The sequence below is a fragment of the Panthera leo genome, chromosome D3 (assembly GCF_018350215.1).
Source record: "Panthera leo isolate Ple1 chromosome D3, P.leo_Ple1_pat1.1, whole genome shotgun sequence".
Classification (NCBI taxonomy): domain Eukaryota; kingdom Metazoa; phylum Chordata; class Mammalia; order Carnivora; family Felidae; genus Panthera; species Panthera leo.
This window is the reverse complement of record NC_056690.1, coordinates 41,492,035-41,514,575: the sequence shown is the minus strand read 5'-3', so window position 1 is coordinate 41,514,575 and position 22,541 is coordinate 41,492,035. Positions and strand designations below refer to the sequence as shown.

Here is a 22,541-nt window from a genome sequence, read left to right as displayed (position 1 = left end):
AGTCTCATGAACCTTGAGATCATGACCTAAGCCAAAACCAAGAGTTGAACATTTAACCTACTTAGCCACTCAGGTGCCCCGGAGCTTGCTGTTCTTGATTACTGGTTGCATTCTTATTCTGTAGGCACCAGATACCATTGAAGATTTTTAAGAGAAAGCAGAACACCTGTGTATTTTTTTTTAATGTTTCTTTTATTTTTGAGAGAGAGGGAGGGAGACACAGAATCGGAAGCAGGCTCCAGGTTCTGAGCTGTCAGCACAGAGCCCAATGCAGGGCTCAAATGCATCAACCATAAGATCATGACCTGAGCCAAAGTCAGACGCTTAACCAACTGAGCCACCCAAGTGCCCCAACACCTGTGTATTTTAGTAAGCCCACGATGTTGGCATTTTGAAGACTAAGTTAGAGGTACATGAAACTAGAGACACACAGTTAAGAGACCTAACAGTATCCTGAGTGATAAGTAAAGCTAAGCCTATTGCAGTGACAATGGAAAAAAGAAATATAAAGATTGAGACTATGTAATTTAGTGGTCTATTTGGATGTGAAGGTTAAGGAAGAAAGAAATTAAGAATGCAGGTGTCCACCTTTGGTATATGCTGTTAGAGGAAAAGAAAAATTAGCCATGACACTTAATGGTGGTAAGGTAGACTTTATTCAAGGGGGAGCTATTACAAAGAAGTTTTATAGTAGGTGAGAAACATTGGGCTTATCTCCAAGTACAACTGAAAGAAAAACTGGGAATTAATAACCAAGGAGTAGTGTGCAGATCAGTGGATAAAAATTTACTGAGGGAAATGCTAGGGGTAAGGGAGGATTCTGTCTAAACCGACCTAATAGGGTTTATACTGAAGGCAGGTCAAGGTGATCAGATATCAACTGGGAGATGTTGGAGAATGAGGAACCTGATTAGATATTGAGGTTAGGGATTCTGATTAAACTGTCTTAGCATGATTCTTGCTAAATCTGAACAATATAGAGGACAAACACAAGCCAGAAAGAGAGGTCAGGGGCACCTGGGTGGCACAGTCATTTAGGTGTCTGACTTTAGCTCAGGTCATGATCTTGCAGTTTGTGAGTTCAAGCCCCTGTCGAGCTTTGTGCTGACAGCTCAGAACCCGAAGCCTGCTTCAGATTCTGTATCTCCCTCTCTCTCTCTCTCTCTCTGCCCATCCCCACTCATGCTCTGTGTCTCTCAAAAATAAATAAATATTTAAAAAAAGAAAGAAGAGTTCGGGAGAGCATGAATGGTTTGGTCAAGAGGATCTTTCAGTGGTAATATTCTAGAACGTTGATAAAGAATACAAGAGAAGGGTATAGAAGAATTTCAGGCTGTGGTATGCTGAGTTTCAGGTCTCTAGGACATCAAAGTGGAGAATGCTCTGTAGGAAGTTGAAGTTTGGACATAGTTGTAAATAAGTATCTCTTAGCATGTAGTAATTAAAGCCAGGAGATCTTTCAGGTGTGAAAATGAGAGAGAGACAGAAAGAGAGAGAAAGAGAGCTCTCACAAATGAATAGATAAGAATACAGCAAAGATCAGAATCCTGGGAGAACATCCACTACCAAAGTACAAGCAGAGAAAGAGAAATCGTAAGGAAGAATTAGAAGGATCTCTCAAAACTTGAAAGAGAAAACTAGGAGCTTCCATGGTCATAGAAACCAAGGAAGGGAATTTCAGGAGGGAGTGATCAGCAACTACAAATGTTAGATAGATATCTAATAAGATTAAGTCTGAAAGGTGTTCATTGACTTTAGTAATTGAGATGTTACTGGTGATATCTGCAAAAGCAACTTCGTGAAGCAGAGGAGCCAGAAAGCATATTATTATAGACTGAAGTTTAATGGTAGTAGAGGAAGATGCTGTAGAATATGAATAGTCTACACTCTCTGAACTACTACAAATTAGACTATCACAAAAGTTTGAGGAAAGAAAATGGAATAATAGGAAGTGGTGTATGGAAAAGGTTTTCATTTTTGTGCAGTGGGGTTTTTTGGTGGGGGAGGGAGTTGTTTGGTTTTAAAGATGAGTGCGTTCAGGGGCGCCTGGGTGGCTCAGTCGGTTGGGCATCCAACTTGGGCCCAGGTCATGATCTTGCAGTTGGTGGGTTCGAGCCCCGCGTCAGGCTCTGTGCTGACAACTCAGAGCCTGGAGTCTGCTTCAAATTCTCTGTCTCCTCCTCTCTCTGCCCCTCCCATGCTCATGCTCTGTCTTGCTCTGTCTTTCAATAATAAACAAACATTAAAAAAATTGTTTTTAAGATGAGTGCATTCAAGGGAAAGATAGTAAAGTTTAAAAAATTATGATCAAAAAGGATTGATGGGTTTGCATATGGTTCATGAAGAACTTTGAAGGCTTGGGGTCCAGAAAAGAGCTAAATGTGTTGCTTATCTTCATGAGTAAAATGGGTGTCCTGCATCCTGAAACTGACTGGAAGGAAGAAGGAAAGGTCTCAAACAAATATTTTGGTTGGGTTGACTGAAGGCAAGAAGTGATGGGATTCTATTCTAGTGGCTTCTGTCTTCTCAATGACAGAAGAAAAAAAATCATTCATCTAATTAAAGTAACTAATGATATCTTCTTTGCTTATAAACTGCTGGACAGTTGCTTATTGAATGAATGAGTGAATGAATGAATGAATGAATGAATGAAAAAATACTAGAAGAAGTATGCCAAATATTAATAGTGGTTCTTTGGGATTGTAGTATTATTGGTAATTGTTATTTTCTTTAAGCTTTTCCTTATTTGCCACCATGGAAATGTATATTTTTGTAACTGGAGAGGGGAATGTTCAATTGATGAAACTTTAGTAAAGCTTACATGGAAGGTAGAAGCTGCTCAGAGATAAGTAAACATGATTTTGACCAAACATGACAGCCTAGTGGAAGTCTGGTTATTTGGGTGTCCATTGGTCTTATTGCAGGCAAACTTAATGCAACAACTTGTTTAATTTAGTAGTTATTTCAGAAATAACGTGTCTTTAGACTGGAAGTTTATAGTGTCAAGGCCAAGGGCAAATTGTCCCAAGATGTGTCATTTGGCATGCAGCTTATTTAGAGCTGAAAACATTCAAGGCCCAAAAGACTCAGAAACTTTGATCTCCATCCCCTAACTGCCTAAAAGAATTTAAAGGATCTGCTCCCAGAAGACAGCTATCACCACAGATAACTACAGTATAATATAAACTGGGGGTGGTAGACAGGGAGGAACTTAGCAAAGTCCCTTTGTTAAAATTCCTTTCTGTGTCCCATTGTATCTGTGTGGCCCAGCAAACATTTGTTCAACAAACATTTACTCTTTTCATCTTCCCATGAATTGCTGTCCTTTTCTTGAAGTCCCAGGCCCCTACCCTTATCCTTAGTTCAGGATAACACTCATACATCATTTTGCCTGTCTTTAGAATCTCATATCTTTGTGGATTCCCCATACATACGAAATTAAATTTGATTCTCTCCTGTTAATCGGTCTCATGTCAGTTTAATTCTTAGATCAGCCAAAAGAATTTTAATGGCAGAGAAAATTTTTTCCTGCCCAACAGTAGCTTCAGTAACTCCATCCTTTAAAATAACTTGAAAGTCAGGTGGTTACAGAAAAGTCCTTGGAGTTAGTAGAACATGTAGTTTGGAGTTCGGGGCATATGCTGGTTGCATGATCCTAAGCGAATAGCATTTATTCTAGCCAATTCTTCTCATTTGTAAAATAGGAAAAGAATATTCCTTACCAGCGGACTTTGATAATTGAATGTGAAGTATATGCAAGTTTTTTTTAATAAATATGTAGTCATTTTACCATCCTATCTGTTACCAAATAACAATTGCTTCATTAAATTTTTCCCAAATATATATATAAACATAATTTTTTTATAACTTCATATATGTGTTGAATCGTTCTTTTAAGGAAGGATCCAGCAGGGCTCCTGGGTGGCGCAGTCAGTTGAGGGTCCGACTCTTGGTTTTGACTCAGGTCATGATCTCATAGTTCGTGAGTTCGAGCCTCACGTCAGGCTCTGCACTGATGGCTTGGAGCCTGCTTTGGATTCTGTCTCTCCTCTCTGCCCCTCCCCAGCTTGTGCTCGCTCACTCTCTCACTCTCTCTCAAAAATAAATAAACTTTAAAAAAATATATCCAGCTTATTTATACATTTTGATATATTCTGTTTCCTGCAAGAAATACCTTCTTGGTCTAGCTGGAAAACGTTCCGTATTAATTACTGGTATCACCTGGTATTAGCACTTGTTGACAGGAATTGAACTTTGGAAACACTTTTTTTTCTTTAGTTTTGGTTTCAACAGATCTTAAAGCTCAAAGTTGAATAAGACTAAATGTGGTTACTTTATTACTTTTTCGAAGGAAGCACTGACTAATAACCAGTTAGCAAACATCCAATGAAATCACTATTCATACTTCTCTTTTCTCCTAGAAAGTAAACAAATGGGAAACTAGATAGCTAACAAAATAGATCAAGTCTAAGTAAAGCTAGACTTCAAAACTAGAGGGCAAAAACAACTTATATGTACTAATAAATTAATATTAAAATGTTAAGAGTATATGTAATATGTATAATATTGTTACAGTATAGAGCTTAAAGACACTCCCACAGCTACTAGTGGAAGAAGTTATTGGTATCATTATTTTACTGAGAATTAAGCCACATTTTTTATTCCTAACCAATGCCACTCTGCATTTAAGTATTATATGTTAAAAAACATAAGTTTTTTTGTTGTTTGAAATTCCTCTTTGGGGAATAATAAATTTGGGGTATAAATGATAGGTGAGAATAACATGGTTCAGTTAGTAGACTTGATAATATGAAAGTTCTATAACTTATTAAGATGTTTTTGATGTATGGATGTGATTTCTCAACCAAACTTTTTTTCCCCAAGTTAAATACAATGATAACAGAAAGCAGGAGAGGTGTAAGAACTCTGAAAGAAGAAGTTCAAAAGCTGGATGATCTTTACCAACAAAAAGTTAAGGTAAGAACTTTGTCATAGTCTATATAGGTGAGCCAAACTATGTCATAATATTCACGTGTTCTGACATCTAACTGAATCTCTAAGCCATATCCTATAACTTGTGTTTTAGTCTCATCTTCCAAAGTTTATTTTAAAGAGTTATTTTGTTCTTTTAAAGGATTTTTTTCTGGAATTGGGCTGTTATATCCTAGAACATGTTTACTGTCTAATTAATATTTTAGACTTGCTTATAAGATTCTGCATGCTTATAAGACCAAAACATGTTTTAAAAATAATCTCTTCTACCTTTTATAGAGATTTAGTGTTAAGTACTCCTAAAGCATAAACCTCCAGTAAGGCCTGTGTATGTGGGATAGCCTGTAAAGAGTCATTGCAAACTGACTATCTTGGCCAAATTTCAAAGACCATTTGTATGAAATCTAGAATGTGGGTTCATTTCCCACCGCCTCTAATTCATCCCCTTTCTGGCCAGCATTTTACTTAGGGAAGCACTCATATGACTGTTCATTACCACCTATCCAATTTAGGTGAAAATTTTAGTCATACCAATATTATTTACTTGGTTACACCAAAAAAGTAGCAGGAATTGAAAACTTATCTCTTGGCCTTGTACTGTATTATGTTTAGGGACTATACATTTTGTTAGGCAGGGTAAAATTTTTAGAAAATATGCCACGGTAATGTGATCTACATGTGAAATATGAGGCAACTGGTAATCATTTGTATTTTTTCATATGTTCTCCATGACAGTACCTCAGTTTATTCTCTTAAAGCACTTCAGTGAAAGGCTCTCATATTTCATTTTGAGAAACCTAAGAATTGATGACCCTGAGCTCCTTTGCCTGTGCATAATTAATACACTTGTGAAATAAAAGTAGTATGAAAGTGACCCACATTTTTGCCTATATAAAAGGCCTTTTTGATGATCATAGGAAAAATTCAAATCAGTATCATAAGATTTCCTGTAGTACATACTTGAAAATACTGCTGAGTGAATTCTATACAGTCCTGTTGAGAAGGTCACATTTAGATTGCATTTAGGTTGACACTATAAAATTCCCAACGGAGCATTTTAAAGTCTCTTACATGTAAAATAGTACACATTCTGAGAATACAAATGGTGATGCAACCTGATTTTTTTCAATGCTTCACATATATATGGTACGTGGAGTATACATAGTATATGGAGTATATAGAACTTGAGTATCAGAAACCACAAGGGTGGCTTTATCTTGATAGGAAGCTGAAGAAGAGGACAAAAAATGTGCCAATGAGCTGGAGTCCTTGGAGAAGCACAAGCACCTGCTGGAGAGTGCTGTTAACGAGGGCCTCAGTGAAGCTATGAATGAATTAGATGCTATTCAGCGAGAGTAAGTTTATGTCACCAAGATTTATAATGTGTATTTTCAGGTTAATTATTTAACTTTTTACTAGATCTTCATTTATTTGCTTTGATTTATATTATAGAGCTATTTGGGGGAGAAGGAGTAATGAACAGTACTTACATGAAAGCAGCTTATAACTTGAGATACTGTCCCTAAACAAATATATTCTGCAACTATTATAAAAAATCATTCCTTTTTAAATGTTTTTATTTATTTATTTTGAGAGAACACATGCGTGCAAGCAAGGGAGGGGCGAAGAGAGAGGGGGAGAGAATCCCAAGCAGGCTGCATGCTGTCAGCACAGAGCCTGATGCAGGACTCCATCCCATGAATAGTGAGATCATGACCTGAGCCGAAACCAGGAGTCAGATGCATAACAAGACTGAGCCACCCAGGTGCCCCAGGAATCATTTATTTTTAGATCTAATTAATAAATAACTTTTAAACCCTGAAAACAACATAAAATTTTAAATCAATTTAAATACTTTGGCTATTTGTTAGTATTTTTAAGATATGTATACTTTCTAGAGATCACATGTATTATATAGTAAACTATATACTATAAATCATACAATCGTTCTATAACACAACTTGTGTCCTCATAATAGGCACCACAAAATCATGCAATAAAAAATCAGGATTTATAGGAAAATTGGGATTAGGGCACAACACTCAAAATCTCTGTCAGTGACACACAAACAAAAGATAGGAACCTAACAAAAATGTTAGCACAATTGTACACATTGTAAATGGTTAAGAAATACATAAATGCTATGATAAATATGGCACTTTATCTTAAAAAGACTTGAAGTTTGCCTATGGAAATGAGCATTCAAAAGGTTGCAGCTCGTAAATTATTGAGATGGGGTGGAAGGAGGATTACCTAAAATCAGATGGAAAGTTTTTTTTTAATGTTTTTATTTATTTTTGAGAGAGAGTGAGTACAAGCTGGGGATGGATAGAGAGGCGGACAGAGGATCTGAAGCAGGCTCTGCACTGACAGACCCAGTGTGGGGCTTGAACTCACAAACCATGACCTGAGCTAAAGTCGGACACTTAACCAACTGATCTACCCAGGTGCCCCTCAGATGGAAATATTTAACACCAGATGTGGATGCATGTGGCTCATCACACAATGCAATGAACTGACAGAGCTGGTACACACACACATTTGTGGGCTAATGTGTTTTGTGTATTCCTTTGCATCTGGATTCAGCTGAGTACAGCTTTCTATGTTCACTTAGTGTTTCTCAAGAAGGTAAAGGCATATAGGAATGCCTGGCTGCCTCCGTTGGAAGAGCATGCAACTCTTAATCTCAGGACTGTGCATTTGAGCCCCACGTTGGGTGTAGAGAGTATAAAAATAAATAAATAAACTTAAAAAAAAAAAAAAAGGAAGGAAGGAAATGGCATAAGCAAATACAAATTTTGCATTATGCTCAAATTGCTACATAATATATCAGTCCAGTTGGAACAAATACATATTTCCAAACAAGCAGCATAACTGTATATATTATGTTACATTTCTTAGAAGTTCTTCATTATCAAATTACACACTGTCAAGTTTTCTCTCTTCGTTTCCCTTATTTTAAACCTTACATAGGAAAAGTTTTAGCCACATTTTTTATTAACAGTAACTAAAATAGCGACATCCCTTTTTGAAAGAATATTCTGCCTTTCTGTATATAATTCTCTCGTGCAACCTATGTAAAATCAACATACCGAATAGGTAATCCATATGCTCTTTTTTCTAAAGTTTCAATAAAGGGGCCCTCAACTAAAATAATTTCGCTTTTAGGTTAGAAGTACAACCCTTCAGAAAATCATACCTCTTCATTTGCTTATTTGTAGTTTAGGGATAAAAAACTCAGCTGAAGGGTTTTTTGGCTTGCAGTTTTTGTTTTTAATTTGAATTTGCATGCCTAAAGGTAAGACTCCCACTCCCCCATTCAAATGTATTTAATGCCTTGCCCCTGAAAGCACTTAAGTTTACAGTCTTTTTGGAGATTCAATTAAGACCATTTGCTCCCAGGTTTTTTGTTTTTTTTTTTTTTTTTTTCAACGTTTTTTATTTATTTTTGGGACAGAGAGAGACAGAGCATGAACAGGGGAGGGGCAGAGAGAGAGGGAGACACAGAATCGGAAACAGGCTCCAGGCTCCAAGCCATCAGCCCAGAGCCTGACGCGGGGCTCGAACTCACGGGCCGCGAGATCGTGACCTGGCTGAAGTCGGACGCTTAACCGACTGCGCCACCCAGGCGCCCCAGCTCCCAGGTTTTATATGTTAAAGCATGAGGTTTTGGTGCTGTATTGTTTTGTTGCTTGCAAAGGATCTTTGAAAATGTTTTTTGGTTTCAATGGTTGAGAAGCAAACAGCACATATACAATCACAACGTGGTCTTATTGAATATGAAAAGAAGTGAGCTAACTAGGACTGATACATTAAGTTTTTTCCTAAGCAACACAAACAAGACTGTTTATTCTACAGATACCAACTAGTTGTGCAGACCACAACTGAAGAAAGACGAAAAGTGGGAAATAACTTGCAGCGTCTTTTAGAGATGGTTGCTACACATGTAGGGTCTGTAGAGGTAAGTGTATGAAGGTCTCTCCTACATGCTAAGAAAGCTTTTTAAAATGATATTTCCGTTTTGCTTCTACAGATACAAATGATAAATTGCATTTCTATGGAAAATATGTTCTAGTGAAAATTTATCAGAAGAATCTTGTTTAGTGGTATGGTAAGGGGACATCTGTGCATTTCATAAAGTAATCTGTTTTTTTCACATAAACAGCATATAATGATATTTATTATATCATGATGTGCCAAGCCACATTCTGCATACAGAAAACATACCAACACACTTTAGAATCCACTAAAATGAAAGAACATGTGTTATGACAAATATTTTTCCTCTCTGTTAATTTCATGTAGAGTACTTATAAAATATTGAATAGAGTACTTAGGAAACATGAAGCATAGCTTGAAAGTTCAACAATAACACTATTCCTCCAATCTGCTGTACGGAGTCCAAAAGCCAAGGCAAATGCTAAACTTTAAAATTCCTGGGTAGTTTTTTAGATGGCAATATATTTCCAATTGTGAATGGATTAAGAGGAAAAAAACTCATTATATCACATTGACAGTCTTCCATTTATTGAAAACAGAACATATGGTATTGTTACAGCAAATACGTGACACCCAGAAAGAGACAAGTGACACACACTTGGAAAAGCAGAAAAGACTGTTTATTTTGCACCAGTGCTAGCCCTGCGGAGTCACCTGCAAAGGCTGAGCCCTGAGCCCTGGTGCTGGCCTTCTTTCATGCCTGGCTAGCTTCTAGGCACTTGGAAACATTCTATTGGCTGCACCGTGGGGTGGGGTGCTATCGGTTGTACTACACGGGCAGCTGGCTGATGCAACTGAGGCAAGCAAGATTACAGAAGCCAAAAGCATGCAAGGGGAGTATCCAGCCTCAGACATCTGGCTGGCCCCTTTTTTATCTGCTCTTGCCCTCATTCCTTCTCATTACCCCCTCTTGATTCTCAGGCTTCTGTAGCCTTAGAGAAAATCAGTTTGTGGGGACCAGGGAACCCCTTGCTGTCACAGGAGGAGGGGCAAAAACCATTCTGGCTTCTTCCTGCTGAACAGGGGCGTCAAAGGGAGGGGTGTGATAGGTAGGGTTCTTCATCCAATGGGGAGTAATGACAGCTATAATGGTCCAACTGGAGCATCATCTGGAGTTTATAGCTTCTAGGCCAGAGGAAACAAACCTGGTTAGCATGTTCAGAATATAAGGACCAAACAGGAGGGCTATGAAAAGCATTAGGAGAAGACCAGCTAAAGGGAGGATCCAGGATGCCCAGTTCCATATGTTGCTCCAAGAGTTCCATGAGTCTGCTAATTCTTGCCTCCCTGTGATGATCCACTCCCTTAGTTGTTGGGCCATATCTCTCACTATCCCTGATTGGTTAACATAGAAGCAGCATTACTCATTTAGGAAGAGACACTGTCCTCCTTTTTCAGGAGTTAACAGGTCTAGCCCTCTCCTGTCTTATAAGACTACCGCTGCTAAGGAGTCTACTTGATCCTGTAAAACCACGAGACATTTGGCCACTCATTCTACGTCATCCATTAGGTCCTTGGATAATTTATGATAATAAGTGGTTGAGGAGTTAATAGGGTAACATTTACAGTTGCCTGTGTGATTGGAGTAGCTGCTTAAAGGGGCGGGGGGCCTGTGGAAAACAGAGCCATCAGGCTCTGGCCAGACTGGGATTGGTATCATTGAGGAGGCGATGAGTTGTACTCAACATCTGGTGCAGACAGGGATCTAAATCAGGTGGTCTGCCCAATTCAAGTCTAGGCAAAGGCCAATAGGTTGGGTTAGCGGTGACCCAACAGGCATGGAGAACATCAGAGCAGATTGGATCAGGCAGCCCCCAATAGCGTCTTATTTTTATTTTTCCCATCCAGTAAGTTCTCCCATTCCTGTTAAGGTAGTGATCCTCCTGGTATTATAACATCTGTCTGGCAGGTGGGGATAAACAATGGCACAGAGGCATGGTATTATCTCATCTTTTATGGCCAGAGGAGCAAGAGAAGGAATGGGAATAAGGAAGGGAATATGAGCAGAGGAAGAGATAGTGGAGTAATAGGGCAACTGGGCCTGTAATGTAGGGCTTTCCCTCATGGAGGCAAAAGACAGCAGAAGATCCTTTGACACATCCCTCCAGTCAGGGAGGAAGGTTCCAAGAGTGGCAGTGGTAAGTGGAACAAGTACACGGTTGGTAAGTGGAGAAGATTCCTTTTGAGCATGTTAGGAACAGGTATATGTGCAACAGGGATAGGAGACAAGGCTGATTCAGCATTGGAGAGAATGATTCCATCCTGAGGTAGGAGACAGTTATAAAGGCAGAGAACAAACATGCAGAGAAAGACATCAATCACAATTCAGATCATATACAGCTAAGGAGAATAAGGCATCCTGGCACTAATAAGTAGAGGGAGGCTAAACAAGGGTTTGTGACTGAGCTGCCAACCTGCAGGAATAACTTGTGTCGGCCCCTACAGCAAAGAGTATAACAACAAGTATGGAAAGAGAAATAGGGATGACAATGAAATTTGAGAGAACGAGTTGCTGTAATTCATTTAGGTCACTTCATGATTTCCTTAAGCTTCTGGTTATAGAGTGTTCTCAGGTGTTGGCCGCAGGCTGCTTATCGTCTGCCATCTTCTTAAGGGTGATCTGTAGAGGACTTTTCTGATTAGCAGTTACTTTCCATTCCAAGTGGTTATCAGGTGACAGATGGGCTGCCTCTACTCGTGAACAGTGGATCCAGGCAGTTAGTCCTGCAACCTTGAGGGCTATGGGCATGGTTAGCACAACTAAATAGGGTCCCTTCCAGGTAGGTTTCATTGGTTCCCTGCCGATCTTTTATCCAAACCTGATCCCCAGGTTTTTGAGGGTGTACAGTTATTCCTAAGGAAATGGGTATCTTGTCTGTCACCCATCTATGTATCTCAAATATAGTTTTCCCTAATCCTTTTAGTTGTTTTTGTATTTCCAAATTCCCTAGCTCTGTCAAGTGTCCCCTGAATTTGACTAGTAGGAGGGGTCTTCTGTATAGGATCTCAAAAGGGGAGAATCCTATTTTTGTCTGTGGTGTACAGCATATTCAGAGAACTAGGGGTAGTATATCTGGCCAGGGCAAGTTAGTTTCCTGACATAGTTTGGCCATGGCTAATTAAGGGTCTGGTTCACACATTCCACTTTCCCTGAACTCTGGGGCCGGTAGGCTGCATGTAAGTTCCATTGGATACCTAGGGTTTTGGACTTGTTGCAGCACCTTGGGCACAAAGGTTGGGCCGTTGTCTGAGCCTATGGTTAACGGCATTCCATGTCTGGGAATGATACCCCTTAGCAGAGCGTTAGTGGCTTCTCTTGCTTTTTCGGTGCGTGTGGGGTAGGCCTCAACCCAACCTGAAAATGTGCAGATGAATACCAGAAGAAATTTGTATCCTCCACTGGGTCTTATTTTGGTAAAGTCCACCTCCAAATCTTCAAAGGATGCTTGACCACAGCATTAGATTCCCATGAGCCCATTAGGGCCTTATTTAGCGTTATTTGGAGCACAGAGGGGCAGTGTTGAGAGATCGAGGTACAGAGGGATGGGAGTCGAGCAATTACATAGTAACAGCTCAGTAAGATTTCAAGGGCGATTTTTCCTAGGCGGGTGAGCTCATGCTTTTGGGAGAGCCACCTGGTGGGCTAGCTGTTCCCATATATATACTCTTTGGTCTAGAAGTACCCACCATCTTTCTTTTGTCTGGCTTCCCTTTTCCTGTTGTGCCATTTTGTTTCTTGGATTGTGTACCTTGGAGAAGTTGGCAGTTCCAGGACCAGCATGATTTTCGAAGGTGTTGTTTGTTCTCCTGCTGCTTGTTTAGCTGCAACGTCTGCCCATCATTTCCTTCTGCCACTGAGTCTTTTTCTCTTTCGTGTCCCTTGCAGTGAATGACTGCTACTTCCCTTAGTTCCCAGACTGCACTTAATATTTTCAGGATTTCTTCCCGATTTTTTATTTCTTTTCCTCCTGCAGTCAAAAGTCCTCTCCTTGTAGAGAGCCCCATGTATATGTAAAGTGGCAAAGGCATAGCACAAGTCAGTGTGTATGTTGACCCATTTGTCTTTACTGAGTTCTAGTGTTCTCATTGGGGCCCACAGCTGCTCTTTGGGCTGACCACCCTTGTGGAAGGGCCTTTGCTTCTATGACCTCAAAATCAGAGATTACTGCATAACCGGCATGTCTTTTGCCTTCATTCATGAAGCTGCTGCCATCAGTGTACAGGATGAGGTCAGGATTTTGTAAGGGCCTGTCTGATAGTTCGGGTCAGCTAGAATATACTTCATCAAGTACCTCTAAACAATCATGCTCTGGGGGCCCCACCGCTGCCAGCAAGAAAGTGACAGGGTTTAGAGTTTTTACGGCTTCCAGTCTTATTCATGGGTCTTCCTATAGTAGTCCCTGATATTGTGTCATCCCAGCATGAGTTAGCAAGTGTTGCCCTCTGGCATTCATCATGGTAATAACAGAATGGGGAACCTTAATGTTTAGGTTTTGTCCCAACATGAGTTTATCTGCTGCCTTGATTAAAAGTGTGGTGGCTACCAGGGCCCTCAAACAGGGTGGCCATCCTACTGCAACTGAGTCAGTCTGCTCTGAAAGGTATGCCACTGGTCTTTGCCAAGGTCCAACAAAATTCCTGGGTGAGAACCCCCAGGGCTACCCCATTGCTTTCATGTACGAACAGGTTGAAGTCTCATGGTACATCTGGGAGTCCCAAGGCTGGTGCCTCTGTAAGTTTTGTTTTTATGGTCTTGAATACCTCTTCTTGATTAGGGTCCCAAAAAAGGGGTGCCCTTTCTTCCCCCCTTTAGTGCTTCATATAGAGGTCTAGCCAACTCCGAGAACCCTGAGATCTATATTCAACAGAATCCTGCTGCTCCCAGGAACTCTCAGATCTGCCCACGGGTAGTGGGAACTAGAATGGCACAGACTGCCTGTTTCCTTTTGGCTCCCACCATCCATTTACCTTGGGTAATTTTGAAGCCCAAATACTTAACTTCCTGTTGACAGATTCGTGCCTTTTTCTTTGATACCCAGTATCCCGCCTCTGATAGTAGCCTGAGTAGGGCCCTGGTTCCTCCCAGCTTTTGGTTTGCATGCAACTGGCTAGCAGGAAATTGTCCATTTATTTATTGGAGGAGTCCCATCCCGGAAACCTGGCTAAGTCAGATGGCAGCGCCCCACAAGTTTGGTGAATTTTTGAATCCTTATGGCAGCCTAGTCCAAATGAATTGTTCCTGTGCCCCTGTGGTAGGGTTTTCCCATTCAAAGGCAAATAGGAGTTGACAATTAGGCCTTAGCTAGAGACAGAAGAAGATGTCCTTTAAATCCAGACATGTGAGCCATCCTGCCTCAGAGGGTATGAGTCCTAGTGGAGTGTATGGGTTAGGCAACCCTGAATGCGTGTGATGACTGCTTCATTAATTGCTCTTAGGTCCTGTACAGGGCGGTAATCATTTGTCCCAGGCTTTTTCACAGGCAGCAGGGGAGTATTCCATGGGGACTGACATCATTTTAGAAGTCCCCATTTGAGTACACTGTCCAAGTGTGTCTTGATCCCCAGGTGTGCCACCCGTGGGACCATATATTGGTGTATTTTGACTGGTTGAGTCTCTGGCTTTAGGTCAGTTAATATTAGGGGGTGTTTTTTTTGCCAGACCATGGTGGTTTCCTTCTGCCCAAACTGAAGGGAATTCAGCTTCTAGCTTGGGGGCCACAGTTGGCTCACTAGGAGGGGAAGTGTATAATCTCCGTTCCTCTTCTCGTGGAATCATCAGGGACAAAATCATGGGCTGGGTCTTTTCATTTAGGCACAATTGTATCTCTCTATCCAAAGTGAAGGATATTCCTGCACCCAACTTGTCAAGGAGGTCTCTACATAACAGTGAGACCAGGCAGTCAGGTAGATACAGGAATTCATGAACTGCTTGGTGACCACCCAGCTGGCATTGTTGGGGACCACAAAATGTCCTTCGGGTTTGCATCTCAGTGACTCCTATGATGGTGACTTCTCGACCAGAGAGAGGTGCCACCTTCTGTGTCACACAGAGTGTTCAGCCCTAGCGTCGACCATGAAGTCTATTGTCTGGCCTTGGGCTTCATTTTGACCATGGGCCCATGGGGGTCCAGTTGGATAAAGCCATTTCTTCCTAATCAGAGTCCACTCCTGCCAGTCCAATCAGGTCAGCCTTGGGTGGTTCTGGTTAGTAGTGGCAGGCTGGAGCAGAAGTTTTTGGGTTTTTTTTCCCTTTTGGCATTTGGGGCATTCATTTTTCCAGTGTCCAGATTCCTTGCAGTAGGCACATTGATCCTGTTCCCGTGGCGCCCTTCATTTTTGTTCTTGAATCCCTTGTGGTTTCCGTGGGGCCCCTTCTAGGGGGGATGGTCGCCCCAAGGCTGTGACCAGCAGAGCTGCCTTTTGTTTCACTCTTTGGTCTGCCTCCTTTCTAGCAACTCAATCCCAATTTACAAAAACCTTGTTGGCAATTTTCAATAGTTCAGTGGGATTCTTTCTAGAGAATCCTTCCAATTTTTGGAACTTCTGTCTAACGTCACTTTGGGCCTATCCCATGAAGGTAATATTGACCATGTGCTGGTTTTGGGGGGCTTCTGAGTCGAATGGAGTGTAAAATCTGAAGGCTTCACGTAATCTTTCATAGAAGTCAGCTGTACTCTCTTCTGCTTTTTAGGACCTCAGATACCTTTGCCATGTTGGTGGGCTTTTGGCCCCTGCTTTTACCCCTTGGAGGGAAGCGAGTCAGTATCTTTCTAATCTGGCCCTTCCCACTTCTGTGTTGGGGTCCCAGCAGGGTTCTCTTCGGGCATAGCCTCCCATGCCCGAGCCTCAAAGTCTAGTTGTCCATCTGGTGCCTGAGTCTGGAGCCTTTTTCTGGCTTCGGTGACTATTCATTGGTGCTCTTCTGTGTTGAAAAGGGTGAGCAGAAGCTGCTTACAGTCAACCCAAGCAGGGAAGTGAGACTGAAATATGAATTCTAGGAGATCTATCATCACCTGCGGCTTCTCAGAGTAGGGCAGTATGTGCTGTTTCCAGTTGAGGAGGTCAGTAGTGAAGAATGGTTGGTAGTAGAAAATTGATCCCCCCTCTTATAGGATCCCGTAAGTGGCATCCTAGTCTCCCCTAGTCTCCCACAGTGGCATCTGAATTACCATTAGGGACCTTGGACCTTGAGCTGTTGACCTAAGGCATCTTCCTACCGGTTCAGGTGTCTGGTTGGGGTGGACTGGCTGCTGGCAGAGACAAGACTGACGGGAGTAGACTGTCAGGCAGGCGAGGTTTCCCTCCCTCAATTGATGGGGTGCTGGGGGCATATGGTGGTGGAAATGGAAGAACTTCTGAATTTTCCTGGAGGATGGGGGGCAATTTTTTCTGCTGTGAGGTCTTCTTCTCGGCCCGTGGCACTAAGACCCTTCATTGTCCCTTACTATTAACGCAGAACCGGACTCAAGGAAGCTTGACTTGGGCTATTTCCAGCCATTGATCGATGTATGGGAATGGGTTCTGGCGGCCCGGGTCTCCAGTAACTACTTTATAAACAGCTCGGACTGTGGGGACATCTAGGGTGCCCTCAAGGGGCCAGCATATACCGAACGTAGGCCATTCTAATTCACAGAGGGTGTGTAATTTCCCGGGGGCCAATTTGACCCCATAGTCACCTGAAAATCCCTTTTTAAAATTCTTAATCATATACTCCAAAACAGTTGGTTTTGAGGAATTTCCCCCAGTCCTAGTATCCTAGATGGGTCCCTCCCAATGTACGGTGTCACAAGACAAACACTAGAGAAGAGGTTGTTTTATCTGCCTGGCCACTCCCCTCATGGGGATTAGACATCTCTTAGTATTGGCAGGTCAGTATAAACCCCTGACTTGGATCCTGCCTTGAGCCATATGAGGTCATCGGAATTTCAGGGTAGGACCCACTCAAGCTCTGTAGCCAAAACCGTGGAGCACAGGCATTCAACACACACATTCAGACAGATTACAGACTTCCACCCAAGACTTACCTGTTCTGTGTGGTACCTCTGTCGCCCGGGAAGTGATCAAGCTCCCCTTTCACCTCTAGAGTGAGCCTGAACTCGCTCTGATGTCCCCAGGACACTTACTGATCTGACATCCTGAAACAGGCCTTTTCTATTCCCCTGGAGTCCGTTCAAGCGCAGTGGTGGCCGGCTGTTGTCAGGCCCAGCAAGGGTCGGGGTCCACTGAAATCACCCGTGGATATGCCTTCCTTTCCGTCACATGGGCTGGTGATAAGTGGCCTCTCCGCTGGCCTCCAACAGTGGTGGCTCAACAGGCCAGCGTGGCTGTCGACTTCCTGGCCAACGCACCAAAAATGTTACAGCAAATACTTGGCACCCAGTTAGAGGGAAGCAACATGCACTCAGGGAATCAGAAAAGACAGATTATTTTGTACCAGTGCGAGCCCAGCAGAGTCCTCTCCAAAGGCTAACACCTGAGCCCTGGTGCTGGCCTTCTTTTATGCCTGACTAGCTTCTGGGTGCTTGGAAACATTTTATTGGCTGCATGGGGGGTCACTACCAATTGTGTTATGCAGACAGTTGGCTGATGCAAGAGGCAAGCAAGATTACAGAAGCCAAAAGCATGCAAGAGGAGTGTCTGCCTCAACATCTGGCTGGCCCCTTTTTTATCCTCTCTTGCCGGCTTTCCTTCTCAATATCCTACCTCCCCTCTTTCTGCTAAAAGACATTGATCTGCATTTCCTTGTTTGCCAGTGCTCTTCACTTTCCTAAGAACTAGGAAAAACATGCTGGATCCTACATCACAAAACCTGGATTCTACCTACTTCTTCCTAATTCAGCCACTTAATGGCTCTATAACCTTCCATGGATTCTTTTTCAACCAGTTAATTTGTTAACTTTGAACCAGAGACCAGAAAACTATTTGAGTAATTACTTTCTCATTCTCCAAAGGATAATGTATAATAGATGCCTAAAAGAAAAATTCATTCACAACATATAATGGTTGGCACATAATTGGCAAGTATGGAAGGAGCACATAAGTCTACCAATCATCTTTAAAACCTAATATGGGGAAATTTTACAATTGGTGAAGTTTGAAGAAAACAGGAGTTTGTATCTAACGGTATCTTTAGATGGGATATTTTTCCCCTGGGGCAAAGCGTTTCTTTGAGCAGTTGCTGATTTGAGCCTCATGTAGGTCCTCATGTGGCTTGGTATTCTAGACTAGGAGACAGCAAACTACATACAGTCCACAAGCCAAATTATTTGGCCCTTTTCAGGAAGAGGTTTCTGACTCCTGTTGTAGACTCCTTCCTTCTTAAGGGGCACAAAATCTTTTTTGTCTGTTTAGATGTTCAAAAATTGTTGTTAAGCTATAATAACTAATCCATTGTAGTATTGATGCATATAAACCAGTCTCTCTGATTCAGAGTACAGAAATAGATGATGAGCAAAGACAAACTGATTTATGAGAGAGGTACTATTGCAAACCAGTGGGGTGAAATGAATTTTTCAATTAACGGAGTTGGGATTCATACCTTAAACCCTAGAAACAAATCCCTTCAAGATGGATTAAGAAATTAACATGAGGCTAAATTTTTAACTTTTAGAAGAATTACGGGCACTATATATACACCTCAGGAGTTGTAAAGTTCTTAAATTAGACACAAGGAGTACAAACCACAAATTATTTATAAACTCAGCTTTGTTAAAATTAAGATCTCTATATCAAAACATAAAGAGTGGAAAGGTAAGCCACAAAACAGTAGATGATATTTTTTAAAACAACTTAATAGGGGCGCCTGGGTGGCTCAGTCGGTTAAGCGTCCGACTTCAGCTCAGGTCACGATCTCACCGTCCATGAGTTCGAGCCCCGTGTCGGGCTCTGGGCTGATGGCCCAGAGCCTGGAGCCTGCTTCCGGTTCTGTCTCCCTCTCTCTCTCTGCCCCTCCCCCATTCATGCTCTGTCTCTCTCTGTCTCAAAAATAAATAAACGTTAAAAAAAAAATTAAAAAAAAATATAATAAAACAACTTAATAAAGGGATGCACCTGGGTGGCTCAGTAGGTTGTATCCTGACTTTTTTTTTTTTTAATGTTTTTTTAACATTTATTTATTTTTGAGACAGAGAGAGACAGAGCATGAACAGGGGAGGAGCAGAGAGAGAGGGAGACACAGAATCGGAAACAGGCTCCAGGCTCTGAGCAGTCAGCACAGAGCCCGACGCGGGGCTCGAACTCACATACCGCGAGATCGTGACCTGAGCTGAAGTCGGACGCTTAACCGACTGAGCCACCCAGGCGCCCCTCCTGACTCTTGATTTCAGCTCTGGCTCGTGGATTCAAGCCCTGTGTTGGGCTCTGCGCTGACAGTGTGGAGCCTGCTTGGGATCCTCTCTCTGTCTCCCTCTCTTTCTGCCCCTCCCCTGCTCATGCAGTCTTGCTCTTGCTCTCGCTCTCGTTGTCAGATAAATAAAGGGAAGGGGTACCTGGGTGGCTCAGTCAGTAGAACGTCTGACTTCAGCTCAGGTCATGATCTCGCAGCTTGTGAATCCGAGCCTGACATCTGGCTCTGTGCTGACAGCTTGGAGCCTGGAGCCTGCTTCAGATTCTGTGTCTCCCCCTCTCTATGCCCCTTCTCTGCTTGTGCGTGCTTTCTCTCTCTCTCTCTCTCTCTCTCTCTCTCTCTCTCTCTCTCTGTCTCTCTCTCTCAAAAATAAACATTAAAAAAAAATTTTAATAAATAAAGGGAAAAAAAAAACAACTAATAAAGAATTAACATCCAGATACATAATGACCTCTGGAAAATAAGTGCAGAAAGTGGGCAAAAGACTTGAATGGGAATTTCACAGAAAGCTAATATGGCCAATAAACATATGAAAAGATACACCACTTCCCACCCTTAAGAAATTGGCAAAAAAAAAAAGTTTGAGAATACTAAATGCCAGCAAGAATATGGAGAATTGCAAGTTTTTATTTATACTGCTCAGGTTTTAAATTGATGTTAACAATTTTAGAAAACAATTTGACAATAAAATGGTACAGTTCCATTCTAGGTATTTAATTAAATTTTTACGCTGTGTGCTGGGGTACTGTACTACGTTGGCTAGTATTCCCCCCAGAATTCATGTCTATCCAGAATCTCATAACATGACCTTATTTGAAAATAAAGTCTTTGTGGATGTAGTAGTTAAGACGAGGTCGTACTAGATTAGAGTAGGCCCTCAATCTAGGGACTGATGTCCTTATAATAGTCCATGCGAACATGGAGGCAGAAATTAGAGTGACACACCTGCAAGGTAAGTGTTATCCAGAACTGCTAGAAGCTGGTAAGAGGCAAAGGATTCTTCCCTAGAGCCTTGAGATAGAGTGGCCCTGCCAGCATCTTGATTTTGGACTTTAAGCCTCCAAAACTATGAGAGAATAAATTCCTGTTGTTTTAAGCCATCTAGTATATTGTAATTTGTTACAGTATAATTGAAATAGTAAAAAAACAACCCGGTTATTGGCAAGTACACACACCATATCAAAAGCATTAAACCATCATTCACATGAGAAAACACCCTATATTAGTTTCCTGTTGCTGCTATAACAAATTACCCCAACTTAATGGCTTAAAGCAACACAGATTTATTTCCTTATATTTCTGGAAGTCAGGAGTATAAAATGGGCCTCCCAGGCTACAATCTTTCTAGAGACTCTAGAGGGGAATCTGTTTGGTTTTTTTCCATTTTCTAGAGCCAACTACATTCCTTGGCTTGTGCCCTTTTCATCTCCAAAGCCAACAGCACAGCATCTTCTATCCCCTCTGACCTCTCTTCTGTCTTTATATTTTCTCTCTGACTCTCACACTGCTGATTACCTCTTACCAGGACCCTTGTGATTATATTGGACCCACCAGGACAATGCAGAATAGTCTCCTTTTCTTAATATCCTTAACATAATCACATCTGTAAAATTCCTTTGCTGTGTAAAGATAACATATTCACAGGCTCTGGGGATTAGGCCATGGACATCTTTGAATAGGCTGCTATTCAGCCTACCATACCTGGGAACCAATAAAAATTCGTTTGTAGTAAAATGGATAAGTAAATGTTGATATATTCATGAGTAGAAACTATATAGCAGTACATAAATAAACTGAAACTATCTGCATTAACATCAGTGAATCAAAATGCTGGGTGGAAAAAAGTCAAAGAATATTATATTTAATATCATTCAGTAAATATGAAGGTTAAAACCAGGTACCACTAAACTAGTATATTGTTTAGAGTTACATACATACATATCTGTGTGAGGTGGAGGGTAAAGTATAAAGAATAGCAAAGCACTGTTCAGGAGAGTGTTTGGCTCTGGGGAAATGATTAGGAAAGGGCACAAAAGGAGATTCAAGAGCATCCCTTTTACTCCTGCCCTTAACAGTTGTTACATGCTTGTTTGTACACTTCACAATTAAATTCTTTGAAAGAAATTAATGTTTTTTATATTAACAATTGTTTATTGTTTCTACTAGAAACATCTTGAAGAGCAGATTGCTAAAGTTGATAGAGAATACGAAGAATACATGTCTGAAGATCTCTTGGAAAATGTTAGAGAGATTGGAGACAAGTATAAAAAGAAAGCTGCTCTACTTAAGGCTTCTGATGAATGAAGATAAAATTAAGCAAGAACTTTATTAACAAGTGTAAATTTTTAAATGTCCTTTGTAGGTTCGAAAAATCTCTTAACATAGCCTATACCCCTCCTTACAATGAAGTCTCATGACCATATCTTCCCAAGCCTGTGAAATATTTTTATATCTTTTATAAACCTAGTTTATTAATTTAAAGTATGTATAACCTGAAATTATGATAACTTGTTGGATTGTTGTCTTTAGGTGTGAAAGACTAGTTGTATTATGTACCCAGAGTTAATAAAATTATATCAATAAAGTGTGTTTTTTCCTGATTTCTCAACTGAACTTCAGGTGGTCAGAAGATAGTTATTCTCATCTAAACCAGGAGTCAACAAACTGGACCACATGGTCACACCCATTCATTGACATATCTGACTGTTTTCATACTACAATGGCAGTGTTTATTATAGGAGACAGAGACCATATGGCCTGCAGAGCCAAAAATGTATGCTATCTGACCCTTTACACAAAGTTTGCCAGTCCCTGGTATAAACTATACAAATGTCAGGACTCTTTAACTAAAAACATGGTCCAACTCACTCCTTATTCAGAGCCAAGAATCTTTCTGTTTTCATGCTACCATTACTCTGAAATAAGCAGAAGAATATGGAATGTGAGAATCAGAAGAAATAATAAAATAATCTTGTTCATTCCCCTTATTTAGAGATGAGAATTCATTTCTAGAGAAGTTCTCATTTACCTCTGATGACACCTCTTCATAGCGGTAGAAGCCACACAGGAACTTACAGATTACACAATTCTGACTACAGCCAGCCACAGGAGCTGTGAAATATGTATGTTTTGGATGGTGAGGAAGTCGTGTTGGAAGGTAAGATTTTTGGAGGTCTAAATTGTTAGGAAGCTCCTTAAATTGAAC

General features: G+C 41.1%; 1 protein-coding gene across 2 annotated transcripts in view; it reads left to right on the top strand.

Moving 5' to 3' along the window:
• The window catches only part of NDC80 (NDC80 kinetochore complex component), a 62,229-nt gene extending 40,308 nt beyond the window's left edge, over positions 1 to 21,921 (top strand). For both annotated transcript variants that reach the window (XM_042911045.1, XM_042911044.1), the window contains 4 exons: positions 4,885 to 4,977; positions 6,217 to 6,347; positions 8,851 to 8,953; positions 21,503 to 21,921. In XM_042911045.1, the coding sequence (XP_042766979.1) occupies positions 4,885 to 4,977; positions 6,217 to 6,347; positions 8,851 to 8,953; positions 21,503 to 21,640 (465 nt within the window). In that variant the 3' untranslated portion in view covers positions 21,641 to 21,921. The remainder of the gene's footprint in view (positions 1 to 4,884; positions 4,978 to 6,216; positions 6,348 to 8,850; positions 8,954 to 21,502) is intronic.
• Positions 21,922 to 22,541: the final 620 nt, after the last annotated feature.